At 43.7% G+C, this 19,966-nt stretch overlaps 2 protein-coding genes across 2 annotated transcripts in view; both read right to left on the bottom strand.

The window, feature by feature from the left end:
• LOC126534630 (gustatory receptor for sugar taste 64e-like) overlaps positions 1 to 11,631 on the bottom strand; it is a 48,135-nt gene extending 36,504 nt beyond the window's left edge. The window contains exon 1 of the mRNA XM_050181902.3: positions 11,555 to 11,631. Within this exon, the coding sequence (XP_050037859.2) occupies positions 11,555 to 11,631 (77 nt within the window). The remainder of the gene's footprint in view (positions 1 to 11,554) is intronic.
• CLS (cardiolipin synthase) overlaps positions 1,110 to 19,966 on the bottom strand; it is a 42,696-nt gene continuing 23,839 nt past the window's right edge. The window contains exon 7 of the mRNA XM_050181908.3: positions 1,110 to 12,176. Within this exon, the coding sequence (XP_050037865.1) occupies positions 12,086 to 12,176 (91 nt within the window). The 3' untranslated portion in view covers positions 1,110 to 12,085. The remainder of the gene's footprint in view (positions 12,177 to 19,966) is intronic.

The raw sequence follows: 19,966 nt of genomic DNA on the forward strand, positions 1-19,966 counted from the left end.
TTGACTCGATTCCCTCTCCATTCTCATCCGTCCCCTCATCTGCCTTGAGGGACCCCCCGCGCACTGCCTGCTTTCCCGGCTTTCTTGCCATGTATTGCACGGCTTTTTCTGATGCAAATACTATAATAATATAATAATGCAATGTACTCTGTACAGCCGCGAGCGCCACCACACGGCGTCCACAAGCAACACGCGGCGGCATGCCTCCAATGGCAAAGCAAGTGACGTCCTAGGCAGTTTTTTTAATAGAGGCATTGGGAAAATGAGTTACTGGAAGTTATAACAGAGTTACACCGGGGTGTCAGTTCTTGGTGTGAATATGTCGCCGTGAAGCGGGTTAATTTCTTTATTTTTACAATCCTTCATATAAGAATTTTTTTTTGAGTGGCGGGCTTTTCAAATATGCTGGGCATAAAGTAGTCGATATTTTCATATTTGACGTTTCTGTAAGAGGTTCATGCCCGGAATTCACATTCTGTTTAGTTAAAAAAAGCTCATTGAAGATTTGGAAACTTTTAGTCTGTTCAGCTGCAGTACTATTTAATGATTCTGAAGATGCAAGAAATATGGTGAAATCAAATTTAAAACTAACAGAATTAATTAGCGTCTGAATGGGCTACCACACGCAGCACATATTGCATAGATTGTCTGCATCACATTCTCGCTCTTCTTTGTCGTCTCGCTTGCCTGTCGTGCGCAACAAGCTGATTTCAGGAGCACATTTTGCTCTGCGTACGCGGCAACAACCGTGCACAGCCAAGAGGAGCGGAGCCTGAATTGATGTTTTCAAACAAGGGGATCCGCATGATGTTCGCAGTACTGACGCTGTGTCACGTACTTCTTAGAGAGTATGCGGCGAGAAGAGAGAGTGCTTGAGGGGAGAGAAGCGACACCGACAGGGAAACCGTGCGCTCTCCTACCAGCTGAGTGATTTACGGGCCCCTTTGTCGCAAGCTTTCGATGCGGACCATGGACTTTTCGATTGTGCTGCACTCGCCAGAATTCAGCAAGCGGGCATGCTAATACATAAAGAGGCGGATGATGAGGACTTTACAGACACAGATGTGGCTGCAAAGGTAGTGGAGAGAGAGACGACAGTGCAAACCAGAGACAGGCTGCATGTTTTATTTCCAGTATGTTCACATTCCAATTAAGAAAACCTGCAAGGGAAGGTATGACTTGTGCAAATATTCTGTGCGCTAGCTTTCGAGTGCTTTCAATCAGGAGACAATTACCTACACAAATAATATGACACAATGTTTTGCGAGTGCTACTGTAAAAACAGGTTACTCCTAGTCAAACATTTACAGAACCCTCACACTTCCGTCAACACTCTTGCTTCTTGTGTGCGTTTTGCTTTTTTCATATATTTTCTCACGATGGCACTATTGTCAGTGATAGCTACACAATTAAAGTAACAGGACGAAAAAATGAACTTCCAAACAGCAATTATACTTTGTTTTGTACAGCTGTCATAGATCAACATACCACATGGCACAAATGAAACAACCTAGCTCTACTTCCCCATAAATTACCTATGAGGGGAAAAAATGTGCTTCTGCCTTCTCAAAGAATCTTCTGTGATTACTGTGCAGCATATGCTTTCAAGACACATTGTTACTGCCAGTAATACTTCTTCGAATACAAGCTTTTCTTTCAGCCATATAAAACTACAAAAAGGCCCATATATTTACAATGTTACCAATGGTCAACTCCATTACAGGCACTTGAGCATCGGTGATACATCTACTACAACATAAATGATGTACCTCTTGAGCATCTACAAAAATATTTCCAGACAATAAGGCCTTTGTACAAAAACAATCAATTTACTACACCACTGCTTAAAGGCAAACTGCAACAAAACTTCATTTCGGTTTATTTGGTTATAAATGGGTGTACATAGGAATAAATAAATTTTGTCAAAGCTGCAGGGCTTGTAAATGCCTCATTTTCTTATTAGGAGCGTTTAAATGGCACCTAAGTAGATGACGCATGTACCTCACAGTTAGCGGATATGACATAAATATATGCATGTCATCTCCAAGATTTCTCAGCACGTGGCGGGCAACCACGGGCGCTTCCTAATCTTAATGGTTAAGTTGTAGAGCCACGCTGGCTCTCAACCTCCCCGTTCTTGGCCATGCGTCACTTCTGGCAAGTGGTAATGGCGGCGTTCTTATTTTTATTTTATTTCAAGTATCAAAAATGTCTCTTTGTGCAAGCTTATTGTGATGCATCCACTCATATTTCAAATGTAAGATATTGTGAAGAGGCGGCTGTCGGGGGTGACCATTTTTAACGTTTTCCAGTTTTCAAATCTCTTGTGGCACATAGCATAATTCTTGTCCTTGAGCAGGATTACTCAAAGAGGTGGACATTAATAACATGACAAATTGAAACACATAATAAACTAATTAAAAAAATTTCCCTAATTATTGTCTTAATAACTTTACAGCATATATTGCAATTTCCAAATTGCAGCCTGACTTTACAAGACTTAAAATTAAGTTCTAGGATTACACCAGTTTGGAGATATTTCCCTAAGTGTGGGATGAACTAAAGGGACGTTCTAGTTACTTTTGTACTTCAATGTATAAAGGGGCACTTTGGTGGAACAGTGCATTTTTACGGCGAGCTTGATTGGTGCATATCTCCAAACTGGTGTCATTCTGGAAATCCATTCAAAGTGGACGTGCCTTGCAAACTCGAACGCTACAATTTATAAATTGCAATACGTGTAATAAATTAATTAAAAGCTTAATTAGTGATTTTCTTTAATCAGTCGAATAAGTGTTTTGAGTTCTCATGCAAATAATGCCAGTCTTTCTGAATAATTCAACTAAAGGACTAGAATTACGTTGTCTGCAACAGACAATTCTTAAAAATTCCAGAAAACTTGGACATGATCACTCCGTATACCTACACTAACTGAAACTAAGCCAAATGTTTGTTGCAGTTTGCCTTTAAGGAACATCCACATCCCTGGACAACACTTCATCAATTTTACTTTCTCCGTTCCCGAGTATGAAGAACACCTCAGTTATGCTAGAACACTGACAACTTCCAACAGCCAAGCAGATCACATGCCCCTAAAACTGACACCTACTGGAGTGTACAAAATCTGAATTCTTGTTTGAAATACATGAAAATTTGCCACACTAGGACAGTTCCCATTAGAGTAGGCACAAATATGTTAATGTGACCTGAAGTGTTTATTTTTAGATCCATAACACTGGCCTGACATGAAAACAGCTGCAGAATGACATTACACCAATTGGTAGGGTTGCTAAACAAGTGAAATTTCAAAAATTAAGTGAATTAATATTCGAGAAAAAAATACTTCCAAATATTTAATCAAAATTTTGTGTTTTCAAAACAAAGTGACAAGCAAGGATTGCATAAAGACGGTATGGCAAAAGAAAAGAATATTTGCTTATTGAACAGACGCCATGTAATGCTGTTCGACACTCAATGCCTAGCAGACTGAGGAGGTTGTAGATGAGAAACAGCTTTCAGATACCTGCAGCACTATGACAATAACAACAGCAAAACAAGGAAATAGCATGCCACAGGATGCACGCAGAGCATTGTGTTCGGTCAAAAAGTCTGATACTACAGCACTTCACATGGTTTAAACAGTATGCAAACGCAGTAAAACTGGCCAAGAATAAATTGCTCTGTCTAAATCGAGACAACAAATTCATATATGGGTTGTTTAAAGGAGAAGTGTTCTTAATGAATGACTGCAAATTATTCCGCAATAGTTATCCGCCCGGTACGTTCGCTGCTTAAGAACTCGTGCCTCCATATAAAACCACGTCTCTCCTGCAGCAAAATGATCCAGAACAGATCCGCAGTTGTATCGGTCTATCTCCCTCCACACTTGAATATGCAAACAAAAACTAGTATATTTGTCAATTTCGAACAGCAAATTTTCTCATTCTAGTGATAAGGACTATTCTATTTGCACACCCCTACCAATTATTTAATGAAAGGTAGCATTGCAATCAATGATTATGCTAACTTTAGTCATAGCCCCCTTTTCGACGTTTCAAATCAACTGCAGCTGTCTTCTAAAGAAGCACAGATATAAAAGTATAATCCACAAAGGGAGTTTCTATTGAAGACAAAATTTTAAACTCTTTTTACCTTTTCTCTTTGTGCTTTTATCTTGTACCCATTTCGGCCTATTTGCAAACAAGCCATACCACTTATTTGGGCTACTCTTGTGAAAGCCATCCACTTGTTTGCACAATTACTATGGTCAATTAATATAGTCAGTGACACAGAAGTTCAACAACTGCCCAAGTGTGTTCGTCCCAAATGCAAATTTCAAAAGAGCAACTTGGTCAACAATACCCGTAATTTACTGCTATAGGCTTCCATATTACACCTCTTGGATGCAATCACTTCTGTTGATGGTTCCAATTGCATTCTTAAACCAAAACAACATTTGGAACAATTGAGACTAAATTTAGACATATTCTATGCGTACAGGCTGTTTCACATAACTGTAGCCACCATTAAATATATGCTGGCACAATATACAAGTACGCAAGTACAAGTTTATCGCTAGACACTCATCGAGCAAGCCAGGCTCTATTATATGCACTGTGTAATCAAGAAATCTGTCAAGGCTTAAGCAATCAGTTAATAATCAATGAGCTTTGCCACTGCAAAAGTTGAACATGATACAAAACATCACTTTTAGGCTTCCATCGATTGTGTATTGGTTGTTTTGGTTTCATCTAAATGCCTGAGGACCATGATGAAAAAGTTAAGAAAAATGCTACCCACTAATGCATTGTAATGACAGTGCCTTCAAAGTCTGAGTGCATAATCAGACTTAACATTTAGCCTAGTGCACTGTTTATTAGAAGATAACAATGCACGCACCGCTCTTTGGTTTTCCTTGCATTGCGCAAAGCAGTGGCCCTGATAGTCTGTGATAACAATAAGCACGAAAGGACAGCAACGGAGGTGATGTTAACAACAGACGTTTAGCCGGGTAGTTGAGGCCAGAAATTGCCCCACATGTAGAACCTCTTTCAATGTACATGCTCTGCCAATATAAAACACTTTATCTGTCTTGGAACAGTAATTCTTGAAACCGTCCAAGTCAGGACCTCACTCACTGCTACTTGTTATGTTCTTCACCTGTCGAAGAATCCCGCTCATGCAACTTTCCTTCATCACATGCATACACAGGGAAACTTACTGGCTTTATGTGAAAATTCAGTATTCTTTTCCACAGAAGCGCAGAATATATGGTTGGTGATCACAGCTGTCAAAGTCCACTGTTGTTGAGAAACACAGAAGGTGGAACATTTCTCCCTGAACAACCTGGTCGTCTGTTGGAAACACTAAATGGCGTACACCAGTGGGTACAAATACTATTCTCTGCAGGGCACCAAGAAACACATTTCATGCTGCAGGAAAACAATGGCAGGACCGCTTGAAGTGCTGACATAACCCAACTTGCTGCAGTCTGCACAGACTGGGATAAGAGAGTTGAGAAGGAAGGACTGAAAAGCAGACCCAGTCTTGAAGCTGACATCTACACTTAGCCGATTCTAATTGAAAAAGTTAGTGTGGCCACCTTAGAACTGGTTAGCCTCTTGACTGTGCAGGGCTCGCAGAGCAGCGCTAAGGGCTTTAAAAAATGACAGCATATAGCTTTTTTTTCCCCGCATCACAGGGCTTTCTTTTACACTATTATGATTCACCTTGCCCACTGCTTTATGCAGCGCAAAGGAAAGCAATTGCTCGCAGCAAATTTGCACACGGTGCCTTCTTTGATGCGTGGTCATTTTCTCTGTCGCAGTGCACCACAGTAATTGTTGAGCTCGTTCATGCACTGTACATATGAGAAGACTGTGGCGATAAGCAAGCCATATAATCTTTCATTTTTCTTTATCTGTGCGCTTTATTTAAAACAGTGATAAACAGTAAACTTCAAATTGCTCGGTAGTGTATTTCCTTGAACGTTCTACAGCTTCCTAATAAAAGAAGTCTGACTTAAATTCAACTAATTAAGAAGCTCGTAGAATAATACCAGCTAAACAATAAATTGGCCAGATTGCAAAGAATGCTTTAACTTGCTGCATAGACTGGACAAGTACATGCTTTTTGTTACCTCCTCCTATTGTGCATCAGGATATATTTAAATCTTGCATCCGGTTATACGAGACATGCTGTAACAATGGCGGCACGCGTAAAAGTCAAGCGTACATAACAAATTACATGTATTTATTTGCTTACAATCAATTACATATTTACAGCTTTGTAACTGATAGACTATTTCTATTACGTTGAAACGCGCACTGCAATTCAATTACTTTTTCAGTCACTAATCACATGTAACCAGTTGATTTACTGATGAAGAAATCTATCAGGTAACGCAGCTTTAAGCACTTGAAATTGGAGAGAACTAGTTTCGCCTCACACGTGCATAATCAACTCCCAGCAGCTTGGCCACAGACACCTGAACATGGCTGGCTTGCACTTTCGCACAGCTCTCTTGAGAGCAATTTTAAGTGGTGTCTACAGGTAACAAGAGCTGCTGCTCAATTTTTTTTCGCTTAGTGCAGCCTTTGACTTTTTTTATATGATTCCTCCATTTCCCCTTCTTCTCGGTCATTCATGGCAAGGGTCTCCCATCTGGCAGCCTTGATGCTATTAGGTAGCATATGAGGGTTTACTAGACATGTGCCTGCTCTCTTAAGTTATTACGTATTTCGTGGCATTATCGGGCAATAAAGGATGTTCCATATCCACCTGCCATGGCCATGAGTGGCCAACATTCCCAGCACTAGATCTAGTACACATCAGTATCCAAGACAGTGGAGGGGCTGATGGCCATCACCGTAGCACAATCGGTAGGGCAACGGTTGCGTAATTTGGATGTTGTGGGTTGATCTCCCACCGGTGACAAGTTATCTTTTCGTCCACTTTCATTTGCCCTTTTCCTCATTGCTTTCTACATTTCTAGTAACACTGCACTAATTGCCCTTGTGCTTTCCTTGGCTTCGTTGCTTGTTGGCTTTAGATGGCTGTGATTAGCAAAAATCGAGCCCTTTTTTTTTCCTTTCTTCTCATTCTCTGATACAGACACAAATGTCTGGCAGTCAAACATACATGTTCCTCTCTGATACATGATTCACATACACGTAATTTTATAGCTGTACCATACATACAGTATTTTAGGGCTGAATGAGATGCAGTTACTAAATCAATCACATTACAGCTTTGGTCAGATATGGCCCCTTTTATTGAGGCACACGAACTTCTGCTACCATCGCTTACAATTCCTAGATTTATATATAAATGGCCATTGAGTAAAGGGCACCAGCAGGAACTTCACCGGATAGGTGCTGGCAAATTGATCCTGCACTGTTATGGCTTGACAGTGATTGCCACTCTGGACACTGATCCCAAGAAACCACGTAAGTACAATTTTTTCAGCTTTTCATTGGCCCTACTTGGAGCACCTTGTCTGAGCACCAGCAACAATAAAGAGCCGCGCTGCATATAGAGAACCCAGATGCGAGCATCGTAGCATTGAGTAACCACAATCTTGTGCACAAGGTATTCGTGTTATAATGCCGCCCTTCTCTCTAGTGCACACATCGAGCTAGTTTTTATTGCCCCGGTCTTCACAAGATACGGAGGCAGGATGACCGATGAAAATTTTTAAAGTTATTGAATAAACAATGCGTGAATGTCTGCAGAGCTTTCATCGAAAAAGCCGTGTCAGGTCGTTTTATGTGTCGTATTTGTGGAATGTTCATAAATGTTTGGAGGAAAGTAAGGTAAATGTATGATTACATTTTAGTAATTGCTTGATTACTTTCGTAGGTGAGTAGTTGGCCAATGTAATCGATTATACTTTTGAATGAAGACAAACACACTTTGGAATGATGTATTTGTAATTGCAATCAGTTACCTTATGTAACATGCAAAAGATGTCTGGTCAAAGCTAGTGCTAGCTACAACCACACAAGTATCAGCATACTAGTACTAGGCTACACAATATTAGCAAAAGATTCCGAGCAAGCTCCCCCTATCAAGCAAGTTGAAATTACTGGCAAAGTGTGGAGGGGGCGCTATCCTGTAACGGTACCAAAATTCGAGATGGCGACGCGAAAATTTTCCCACAATTCAGCGGGAATGGATTTAAAGCTTTGTTTAACATGAGTTTCATTAGCCCAAAAATTTGTTAGTGCTGTCCATCACTCTCAAAACCATCCAAAGACTCCTCTGAGTTGGTCGCAACAACATTTCACAGCATTCCGCTTGAAGTCCACGGTCAAACGTTTAGCATTAACGAGAGTTTCGATACAACTCAAGCTCAACTGCAGTACATGGCTACCTACGGCGGAAAGTGAACCGCGGATTGACCATTCTCGCATCGCAGCTGGCGGCACTGCAAATATCAGCATGTTTCTTCTTTGTGTGAATTTATTGCAAGGAGAGGTAAAGTGGCAGCAACGGTAACAAAACATTGCTGCTTGGGAGCGCCGGCGGTTCGTTCTGAAGTGCCGTTTGCTACAGATTCAAAGTGAGCCAGAAAAGGCCTAGCTATGATATCGGTGGCGAGCGATCAGTGGCAGTCAGGATGCCTCCAGGGCGTAGCTGTGACCACTCCTCCGTACTTTGCGACAGCAGATCTCACCTTTTGCCAGCAAGACTGCTGTCGGCCGACACTCCGCAAATTGAAAAGGGTGCGTGGCGAGTTGCCGTGCCACTAACAAGAATACGCATTAAAAGAACTTTTAAGAACTTTTTTTCATGAACTGTGTTGCCTGGGTGCGGTCCGTGATAAGGGTGCGGAGCGGAGGACGAAGGGGGACGGTTTCGTGTAACGGCGCAGAAACTTGAAATTAGCAGTGAAGTGAGAAAGGGGCGCTAGCTCGGAATTTTACGGTAGGCCATTAGCAGTATGCTAGTATTAATAGTTACTTGTACAAATACTTTCACGTGTGGTTGTATCTACTACCTTTCAAGTGTGCAACCATGTCTTATGGCATGTCCCGCATTATTCTATCAAAGACTTGGAACTACGCTAGTGCACAGTATGAAGCGGTAACAAAAAGCATGTTATTGTCAATGTAATAGGCTTGGATGCAGCATGTAATCGTAGTATGCAATGCCATGAAGCTCGAATTTTTCAAACTAGAAAAAATTTTAGCAGGAAATGTACATGAAAGTTTATGAGATAAGTGTATACTATAAACACACGGACAACTTCTACTTCTGTTGTCTGTGTGTTTATAGTGCAGTACCCCCTTATCACAAGATAATCTTCCACCAACAAACCTAACTTGCCACACTCTATGGAGATCAGTGTATGCTACTAACAATAGAGATCATAAAAATGCAGTAGTATCACCGATTAAGTCTTAACAATAGGACCTGGTTCGAAGTGCATCTTTGTGGGCTTCAGCATCTAATGCTAACAGCTAGTTTTTTTGGAACATACAGGCCCCCAAATGTGTACCTGAAGTTGATTGTGCATCGCATCGAGAATGCAGCTCATATCTGTCTTACTTTGCTTTTATAGTGCGCAATGTTTCAATAAAGCAGAGCGTGTGGAAACAGAGCGATCACTGCGAGACGAACATTCTGCTCAGCACAAAGAGGATTTCCCCACAGCGTTGGTAAAGCAGCTGCAATTTCAGAACGCAATACGCATTCCACGAACAGAGAACTCCTAAGATAAAGAAAACACATACAATGTAATCAATAAGAGAAGAGTTACTTTGAAGTATTAAAATAAAAACCCCAAGCGCTGCTCACCATCATCTGTATTTGATTAAATATGCATATAAATGAGGGCAGTGCCAAAACAGTAGTCAAGGCCTCCCTTTGAATTACCTCTACGACTGATTGAAGTGGACTCCTTGCAACCAGTAGCTATGGATTAAAAGGAACGCTAGACCATTTTTAACAGCACACACAATTGGACCACTGTTTCAATTGTATGAAAGGGAAAATTGTCATCCACTTGATTGTAGCACGAAGCTACAAAAAAAACCCATACCGGTTCCTCAGGAAGAAAGCTGCACAGTTGAAGAAAAATATGGAGGATGCTTAAGCTTCACCTTCAAGAATGGAATGCGATAGCATTCAAAGATCCCTGGCTACTTCTCATGCTTCCTAGCAACTGGAGCGTATGTAACCGTAATGTTTACCAGGAAACACTGGCCGTGAACGCTATGCACAAAGGTGAGCTTTCTGGTAGACACGTGGCCTCTTGCATGGGCTGCAATGTGGCGGAGGCGAGCGCCATCTGGAGGTATTGCAAGGAACCGGGCGCACCGCTCCATGGCCTGCAAAATATTCACGCACCAGTGTGTGCAAATGGCAGACGCTGTGGCCAGTCTATAAATGGTAGAAATGCTGGAAAAGGGGCTTCTTCTAGTTTTCGTGTAACAGAATTAGGTTTTCTCGTATAGTCAAATTACAATCTGATGCTATCATGTCTGTAGCTTGTGTGTACGTAGTTTTTTCTACGTATTTTAGCTTGAGAAAATCAATTAGTTCAGTAAGTTCCTTGCGCCACGTGGAGGGTCTGGGTATGGGTTGTTCAAAAATCTTGCCAAAACAATGCACAACACTGGACGTCGACGCCGGATTTTCTGCGACACAGGACCCTCCAGCACAATCGCATCAAAATATATCATGATCCGGGCATCGAACCCAGGACCAACAGTTTCCTGGAGAAGTCACTCTGCCATCTGAACTAACCAGGAGGCTAGACGGTAGGGTGACTGCCCAGGAAATGCATTGGTCCAGGTCTCAACCTCCGGACCAGGACAAATTTTTCTTCGACTGTGAAGCTGCCTTTCAGAGAAACCCATTCGTGCTACAATCAGGTGGATGACAATTCTTCCCATTCATGTACTTCCCTCTTCCTTGCAAGGTTTCGCAGAAGTGATTTGCCATTTTCTGTTTGAATAATAGTTAGAAATGAGCACACTACTTGCCTGGGACTGCACTCATGTGGTGCTGGCCATCTTCAGCACCCACCTTGGAACAGAGGGTTATCAGGCCATACAGCATGTATAAAACAAGGTTCAGAGGAAGTGTTTGATTTGATGCCTCAGCATCTACAAAGCACCACCCTGAATGCTAATCTGCTGGCAACAATAAATGCACTCCTTGACAAACCTAGTGTACTGGTCGCCCCATTAACGCAACATACAATAGATATCATTCTTCCAGTGGCACCAAATTTCGACAAGCTCTGTGGCATGGCTTGTGGTGGTGGAGAGGCCTCTGCCTGGTTTCACCTGATAAAAGCAATGCACCCTCCCTTAAAACTGTCAACCACTATAGCACACATCATCAATCATTAACCATACACATCTTAACATATCTGTGCAATCGACGCAACACAGCTATCAATCATCTGCATCCCTGACTAAATCACCACTGTCAACACCAGTGCAAGATACTGTCTCATAACAGCAGCTTGCTTTTGCATTTCCGCACCAATACAACAGGTGACTAGCACGTCACGTCGCATATGTCATTTTAGACACCTCACCCCATGGCCTCCACGGCAGTGTCAAAGATGTGCCGGTCATATAAGGCCACTGCTCTCTCGTGACAGGTGTATGGCATGGCGGCTGTATAACGTCAGCATATGTCATGTATCAATGACAGAATGTGATTACCATCGTTGTGACGGAGCCAAGTCATTGTCATCAAGCCCCAGCAAGGTAGCTTAATGGCATCGAATTTGCTGAAATGTAACATGCTTTTGCATGACGTCCATCTGTCATATTGATACTAAATTATTGGCATCCGTAAACAAACAGAACTAAAAGCATAACTCCATCTTTCAAGAATCTGCATATCTTCCACGGTCTGCCAAACATACATACTAACAAGAATACATTTTTAATTGCAACAGAAACAATTCTCTCACCTGCCTTGAAACAATAAAACAGTTCAACTTTAACAAAAAAAGAAAAAGGAGGGGCACTAGCTGTTCAACAAGATTCAGTAAAGAACTAGCTCGGCTGATGCTCATCCCATAACGTAGCACTTGTGTATCAGCCAATCCTCCAGACAGCTATGACTTGTCCTTCCTGATGAATTGGTAAGCGTCCTTTGTAAACAGGTATGTTAAACCTGACAGCACTGTCGTGCTCGCTGTCAGGTACCTGCAAAGAGACAAACAACGATCATCAACAGCAATATGGTTGGCGTAATTGTAGAAGTTTTCTTGGTGAGAACAAAAGTGGGGCAAGAGAAATGCCACTAGTTGATGGTTCACTCATCAATAGGGCTTATTGTCTGAAATCAACGTCGGAGCTATGAAAAATGTCATATATAGAAGGCTCTAGATTAACTTCGACCATCTGGGGTTCACTAATGCGTACCCAAGCCTAAATACACAAGCACTTTTGCATTGTGCCAACATCGAAATTGTGCCACCATGGCCGGGATTTAAATTTGCGACCTGACACTAATCGGAACTAATTTGTTGGCAGCAGTGAAGCACACAGCATGCTTCACTAGGTTGCCAACCTCTTTCACATCTTCTGCCTACCCTTCACTGGCAGCTGCCCTTGAAGATGCCCATTGACGCAGTCAATTTGTCTTTCAGAGTTGTGGAAGGGAGAGCTAGGGAGACGATGTGGTAGCTCATATTTATATGTTATATTATCTTTTAGAATTTCACATTCTTTTCCCTTTCCGCATTTAACCAATAACATAGCATGAGAACATTGCACAGTAAAAGCTCATTAATTTCCAACTTGTTCATTTGAAATTTTGGAAAATTCGAAGTAGCAGCTGTGGTCTGCCCAACAATATATTGAAAGCAATATGTAACACATCCTACTAATTCACACCAAAATCTGCACCGCCACCGATAATTCGAACTCCACGTCAACGTGCATGGGGAGAGTGCTAGTGCACAGGAGCACATTGACGGTGCTAGTGTCGTCGCGCAGACCACACAGCTTTGATATTTTCATCTGCAGCACTTTGTTTAGGCCTGACTAGAGACCGACCTGCTTGTGCCTGGCTAGGCACGGCCAACGCCTCTGTTGCAGGGCTTTTTTTTCCCTCTCTCTTGAGACCTTCAAGATAAAAACGTGGATGCAGCGCTGCACGTTTCTTTTTCTTTTTTTTTTTCTCATGCTACAAATCGGCGGCTATGCGCTTTCTCTACAAGGTGTTCTGCCAAGAAGCGGCACCAAGTAATGTCTTAAACATGGCAGCCATGACATTTATCGGTGCTTGCAATACCAAAAATCATATCCTTTAAGATTCGAAGCTGTTACTCAAAGGAAAGCATCGCTCAGATACATGTTTGGACACCACCTACGCTCAGTAGTATGCAGCCGGTGCCGCAACGAGAGTACAATGGAGACCAATGTTGGAGCAGGTTGAAGCGGAGTACACAGAACACACAGGGAGAGGTGTTTGCTTGAGGCGTTGTTGTGCGCAATATTTTATAACTTCTGAGAGGGTTGAGGGTTGTCATTTCCTCACATGGCACATCGCATTGTGGCAGAAGTATTAAACTTGAATTGGATTATAGGCTGTACGTTCCAAAACCACACTCGGATTATGAGGCAAGCCGTAGTGGCAGAGTCTGGATTAATTTTGACATCGTGATGTTCTTTAACGTGTTCCAAAATCGAAGGGCTCGTACGTTTTCCACTTCGCCCCCGTTGAAATGTGGCTGCCGTGATTGGGATCAAATCCACAACCCCTAGAAATGCCATAGCCGCAAAGCTAATGCGGCGGCTACAGAAGTGTTGATTTGACAGTGGACCACTTCCGTAGTGTCTCCTGGACCCTGCGGTGCACTTTAATTAATGTGGCTCTGCTTCTGCATGCCCTGCATAAGTTGCCTACTTGACATATTTGCATGGCGTTTATTTTTAAGAAATAGCAGCAACGTACTGTACCGTATCTTGAATCCTGTTTCCTTATCCTTATCCTTATCCTGTTTCCCCGCAACCGCTGTCATATAGGCTTATATAGGCGGGGTTTCCTTGCCTTCTCACATCACCTCCCCCTCACTTATTGGAACTGCTTCTTCTCCGTCTCCTTCTCCTCTCTACAGTTCTTGTGTCCCCTCTGGCCTCACACGTTAGTAGAAAGGGAAGTGCTGTAGTTTCTGCAATGCTTCTGAGGGGAGCACGGATAATTACAGCTGTCAAGTGGCTAATGTGGCAACGGCCAGGGAGCTGCACAGGGCATTGTGCACATTTGATGTGGTGGGGTGAAAACAAGTTTTTCCCGTCGCCTTTTCTGTCTTACTCCCATTGTCATATATATACACGCTCTGAACCACCCCCCGCCGCGGTGTGCGCGACAGCAGCTGCAGTGGGAAAGTTGAAGGAAGAAGCAAAGAAAGCTTCGCTTTAAAAGCAGTGTTGCTACTGGACAAGTGCAGCGCAAATGGCGTTAACCCAAAGCTAATATTTGTTGAACTTATGTTTCTGCCTCCAAACACGACGACAGGCCTGCAGCTGCTGGATGCCAGCGTGACAGCCGACTTAAAGGCTTTGTATCGGCGGTGCATGCTGGAGTGGGTAATCTTAGTCATTGACCGCTCAGCTCCTGGCACATTGGGCCATGCAGGCCATGCAGACCCTGACCTGAAGATCAGCCTTTTGAAGGCCAAGCACTTCGTCTATGGTGTTCGGTACAAAGTGAAGCAGTCCACCATACAAAACTGCTTCAAAAGGGGGGCTTTGTGTGCCAGGACGAACCTCCTCCGTCCTCCCCTCCCTCACTGATAGTGAGATCAACACGGTGGAAGCCGCTGACATAACCGAGCACGTCGCAACTGGTGACACAGGTAGTGCGTCGATGGAGGAGTTTTTGACTGCAGACACTGCTGCCTCATTCTGCAATGAGATCACCGACAAGGCGATAGCCGAAGATGTGCTGTCACGACAGATGGAAACGTTGTGTGATGGTGGCGATGGAAGCAGCGACACTGACAACGAGATTGACAGTGGCTCTTGGACCCTGACCTCTATGTCCAAACAAGGTGCATTGTTGTCCATCGACAGATTAACTGATTTTATGCATTCCAAAGGATTGCTGCCAATGTTCGCGCAGCGTCTGGAAGCTATGCACACCGTGGATGTGAAGCTGAAACTTCCTCGTAAGCAAGAGTACATTTCAGATTATTTCAGCGCACCTAATGCTTGACATGATCTTTGGCGATAGAAATAGTTTTTTTTTTTCACCACCTACTTTCTACATCTATTCCTTAGTGCAAGTGGCGAATTCGGTTTCGTAGGTACAAAGGTACGTTTTGTCTTCTTTTTTACCGCAGTCCCGATATAGCAATAATCGGTTACAACAATCATATTCTTTGTTTTTCTCGATATCGCTATAAGTGGATGGCACTGTAGTGTTGCCTGCAGTGGGACGACATGTAGCGATCGTCGGTTACAGTAGAACCCCGCTGTTACGTTCCTCACTGCTGCGTTTTCCTGGCTGCTACGTCGTTTTCATCCGGTCCCGGCATAGCTTCCATAGGATCCAATGTATAAGGAACCCCGCTGTTACGTAGTTAGCTGTGAAAACGTTCCCGCATGATGCGTCGCAACTCCAACCCGCCTGGGCTAAAGTAGGCAACGCGCTCCAGCCGCCATTTTGGCTTTTGACGAGCTTTGACCGGGCTTGGCCGGGCTTGGCTATGGAATTGGCTGCAAAAAGTCGCACGCCAGTTCGAGAGGCCGCCAGTAAGTGGCCATTCGTGAAAAATGCTCTCACTATCACCACTGTGATTACGGTCACCGGATGGTTTGTTGGACGCGGTTGGACGGGTCGACTCAGGGAGGAAGGAAACTCCGGAGAGGCCCTGACGTCACTCTTTGTGAAGCTATAGCTAAAGGGAAGCCGGAAGTTGGCGTTGCTCCGCCTACTCTCCTCTCTTGTTTACATTTCTCGCGAAACCACGCCGCGCTGCGCGCAACCGGGCTGCTCGGACGCGCGCGCTCCGCAGCAATACTAAACAACCGTTAGCACGTTAGCATGATTACGCCAAAGAGGGCAACATTTCCCGCGGATATTCCTTCGTCCGTTGCCATTGCTGTGGCGCGGTGACGAGGAGGAGCACGAGCCGCATGATGCCGGGAAGTTGTCAAATCCTAGCTTTGAAGAAGCCGTCGCGGCTCTGGACCTCCTCCGCAGGTACGTCGCACCTCACAGCGACGCTGACAGCAATGCGGCCTTCCAGGCTTTGAGAAACGTGTGATTTCTAGCGAGCGAAAGAAAAGGAAAGCCACCATTCTAGACTTTTTTAAAGTTCTAAGCACACTCTGTGGAAATAAATTGTCTATAGTTGAAGCTGCACTTTTTTCATTCATTTTCGGAGCTTCCCTCACTGTTGCGTTTTCCCGGCTGTTACATTTTATTTCCTCGGTCCGGTGAAAAACGTATGAACGGGGTTCCACTGTATAACGATCATATTTTTCGTTTTTCTCGATATTGTTATAAGTGGACTGCATTGTAGTGTCACCTGCAGTGGGACGACATTATGACAAGTGCTGACAGTGGGGAGTGACTGCTTCTTCTGCCTCTCTGCTCAAAAAGTCTCCAGAAGTCGAGATTACACAAGCTCCAATACTAAACGCACAAGAGGATGGCACACATAATGCCACGCGATCTCGGCATGCCCACACTTTCAACACGAGGCAGATTACCTCTAAAACAGGGTGCGCGGGCTGCGTATGTGATCAGCCATGTGCAGTGACGGCTGTGCTAGAAAAGACGTGCGCAAGCCTGCCCCCACACTTCCACCTCCCCTCACGCGCGCTTGATCATGTTACCACGAGTTGGCTCCCCTTTCCACCTGCTTCGGCGGGAAGGCGGCGGTCATGAAGCAACCATCTTTATCAGCTCGCCCGCTCATGCTTTCACTCGTACCCAAAGCATACAGTGTGGGGGATTCGATAGGATCTTATTGCACTTGGATTTTACATGGAACATGACACTGCTTCATTTCGCCGGTTGCTCTTGGTTGTGCGGCACACCATTTGAAAGCTGCATCAGCAACAGCCGCGTGTAATTCAACATTTTAGACATCTGCGTACGCAGAACTTTTCATTTGTTGTTTCGGTATTCCTTCGCAGTGGCAGTGAAACTTGGTTATACCGAAATCATCTGTAAACACAATTTGTTATGTACTAAGGTTCTAAATACATGGCGTTCTATGTACAATAAGTTATAAAAAGTTAAATACAGTTGTGGACCGATTTTCTTAATTTCAGGGGGGCCGAAAGACAGTCCAAGAAATCGAACAGTCCAAGAAATTCGGTCAGCCAAAAATAAAATATATTAGGCTTAGAGCGACTTAAAAAAAAAACTCTAATAATGCCCTGCATCATACCGTGCTTGGAGGCGATCAGGTTTGCTTGGATTTGTGCAAGAGTGACGTTGTCTCCGTATACAGTCTGACAAAAGCATCACCGTATTGGTGATCTGCGATCTCCGTTGTCGGAGATCGATATGGAGCTCAAAGAAAGAAACCACGTTTCTTCGCACCACTTGGCTCTCGCGAAGGCACACGAGGTGGTGCTGATCACACAAATGTGAAGCCGTACAAACACACACAAAGATGTGGCGTCATCTCCGAGACACACATGCTCTGTGGACACACCACGTGCAAGTAGCAACTGAAACTTTAAAATAAATAATTGAATAAAAATGCATCCCACATTAAGTGAACATGATGTTAGTGCATGATGAACATGATGAACAAGCGGTGGCATAGAGGTAGAACACCCGCCTCGCATGCAAGAGGTCCGTGGTTCGAATCCCGGTGCCGTGCAATTTTCCACCGGATAAAAAAAAAAAAGTCCGCGTGTTGATAAAATTGCATAAACACGCCTGGAGTGTGGCCTGATCCTGGTGACCAGAACTGGTAACGCACTCCCTCACCAGAGCAGGATTGGCCACCCTGGTGCTGTACTTGGCCACAACCTCCTATATGAACACAACAATATGCTAGAACGTCATCTAGTGAGGCGAGTATAGCAGTGTTATTGGAGGAATTAGAGGGCAGTAAATGGGATATAATAGGGCTCAGTGAAGTTAGGAGGCCAAAAGAAGCATATACAGTGCTAAAAAGCAGGCACGTCCTGTGCTACCGGGGCTTAGCGGAGAGACGAGAACTAGGAGTCGGATTCCTGATTAATAAGAATATAGCTGGTAACATACAGGAATTGTATAGCATTAACGAGAGGTTGGCAGGTCTTGTTGTGAAACTTAATAAGAGGTACAAATTGAAGGTCGTACAGGTCTACGCCCCTATATGCAGTCATGATGACCAGGAAGTCGAAAGCTTCTATGAGGACGTGGAATCGGCGAAGGGTAAAGTCAAAACAAAATACACCATACTGATGGGCGACTTCAATGCCAAGGTAGGCAAGAAGCAGGCTGGAGACAAGGCAGTGGGGGAATATGGCATAGGCACTAGGAATAGCAGGGGAGAGTTATTAGTAGAGTTTGTGGAACAGCATAATATGCGGATAATGAATACCTTCTTCCGCAAGCGGGATAGTCGAAAGTGGCCGTGGAGGAGCCCGAACGGCGAGACTAGAAATGAAATAGACTTCATACTCTGTGCTAACCCTGGCATCATACAAGATGTGGACGTGCTTAGCAAGGTGCGCTGCAGTGACCATAGGATGGTAAGAACTTGAATTAGCCTAGACCTGAGGAGGGAACGGAAGAAACTGGTACATATGAAGCCGATCAATGAGTTAGCGGTAAGAGGGAAAATAGAGGAATTCAAGATCAAGCTACGGAACAGGTATTCGGCTTTAACTCAGGAAGAGGACCTTAGTGTTGATGCTAAGGACGACAATCTTGTGGCCATCATTAAGGAGTGTGCAATAGAAGTTGGTGGTAACTCCGTTAGACAGGATACCAGTAAGCTATCGCAGGAGACGAAAGATCTGATCAAGAAACGCCAATGTATGAAAGCTTCTAACCCTACAGCTAGAATAGAACTGGCAGAACTTTCGAAGTTAATCAACAAGCGTAAGACAGCTGACATAAGGAAGTATAATATGGATAGAATTGAACATGCCCTCAGGAACGGAGGAAGCCTAAAAGCAGTGAAGAAGAAACTAGGAATTGGCAAGAATCAGATGTATGCGTTAAGAGACAAAGCCGGCAATATCATTACTAATATGGATGAGATAGTTCAAGTGGCTGAGGAGTTCTATAGAGATTTATACAGTACCAGTGGCACCCAAGACGATAATGGAAGAGAGAATAGTCTAGAGGAATTCGAAATCCCACAGGTAACGCCGGAAGAAGTAAGGAAAGCCTTAGGAGCTATGCAAAGGGGGAAGGCAGCTGGGGAGGATCAGGTAACAGCAGATTTGTTGAAGGATGGTGAGCAGATTGTTCTAGAGAAACTGGCCACCCTGTATACGCAATGCCTCGTGACTTCGAGCGTACCAGAATCTTGGAAAAATGCTAACATAATCCTAATCCATAAGAAAGGGGACGCCAAAGACTTGAAAAATTATAGACCGATATGCTTACTGTCCGTTGGCTAGAAAGAATTTACTAAGGTAAATGCAAATAGAATCAGGAACACCTTAGACTACCGTCAACCAAAGGACCAGGCAGGATTCCGTAAAGGCTACTCAACAAGAGACTATATTCACACTACCAATGAGGTGATAGAAAAATGTGCGGAATATAACCAACCTTTATATATAGCTTTCATTGATTACGAGAAAGCGTTTGATTCAGTCGAAAGCTCAGCAGTCATTACGGAATCAGGGTGTAGACGAGCCCTATGTAAAAATACTGAAAGATATCTATAGCAGCTCCACAGCCACCGTAGTCCTCCATAAAGAAAGCAACAAAATCCCAATAAAGAAAGGCGTCAGGCAGGGAGATTCGATCTCTCAATTGCTATTCACAGCGTGTTTACAGGAGGTATTTAGAGACC

Source organism: Dermacentor andersoni, chromosome 7 (genome assembly GCF_023375885.2).
Source record: "Dermacentor andersoni chromosome 7, qqDerAnde1_hic_scaffold, whole genome shotgun sequence".
Lineage (NCBI taxonomy): Eukaryota > Metazoa > Arthropoda > Arachnida > Ixodida > Ixodidae > Dermacentor > Dermacentor andersoni.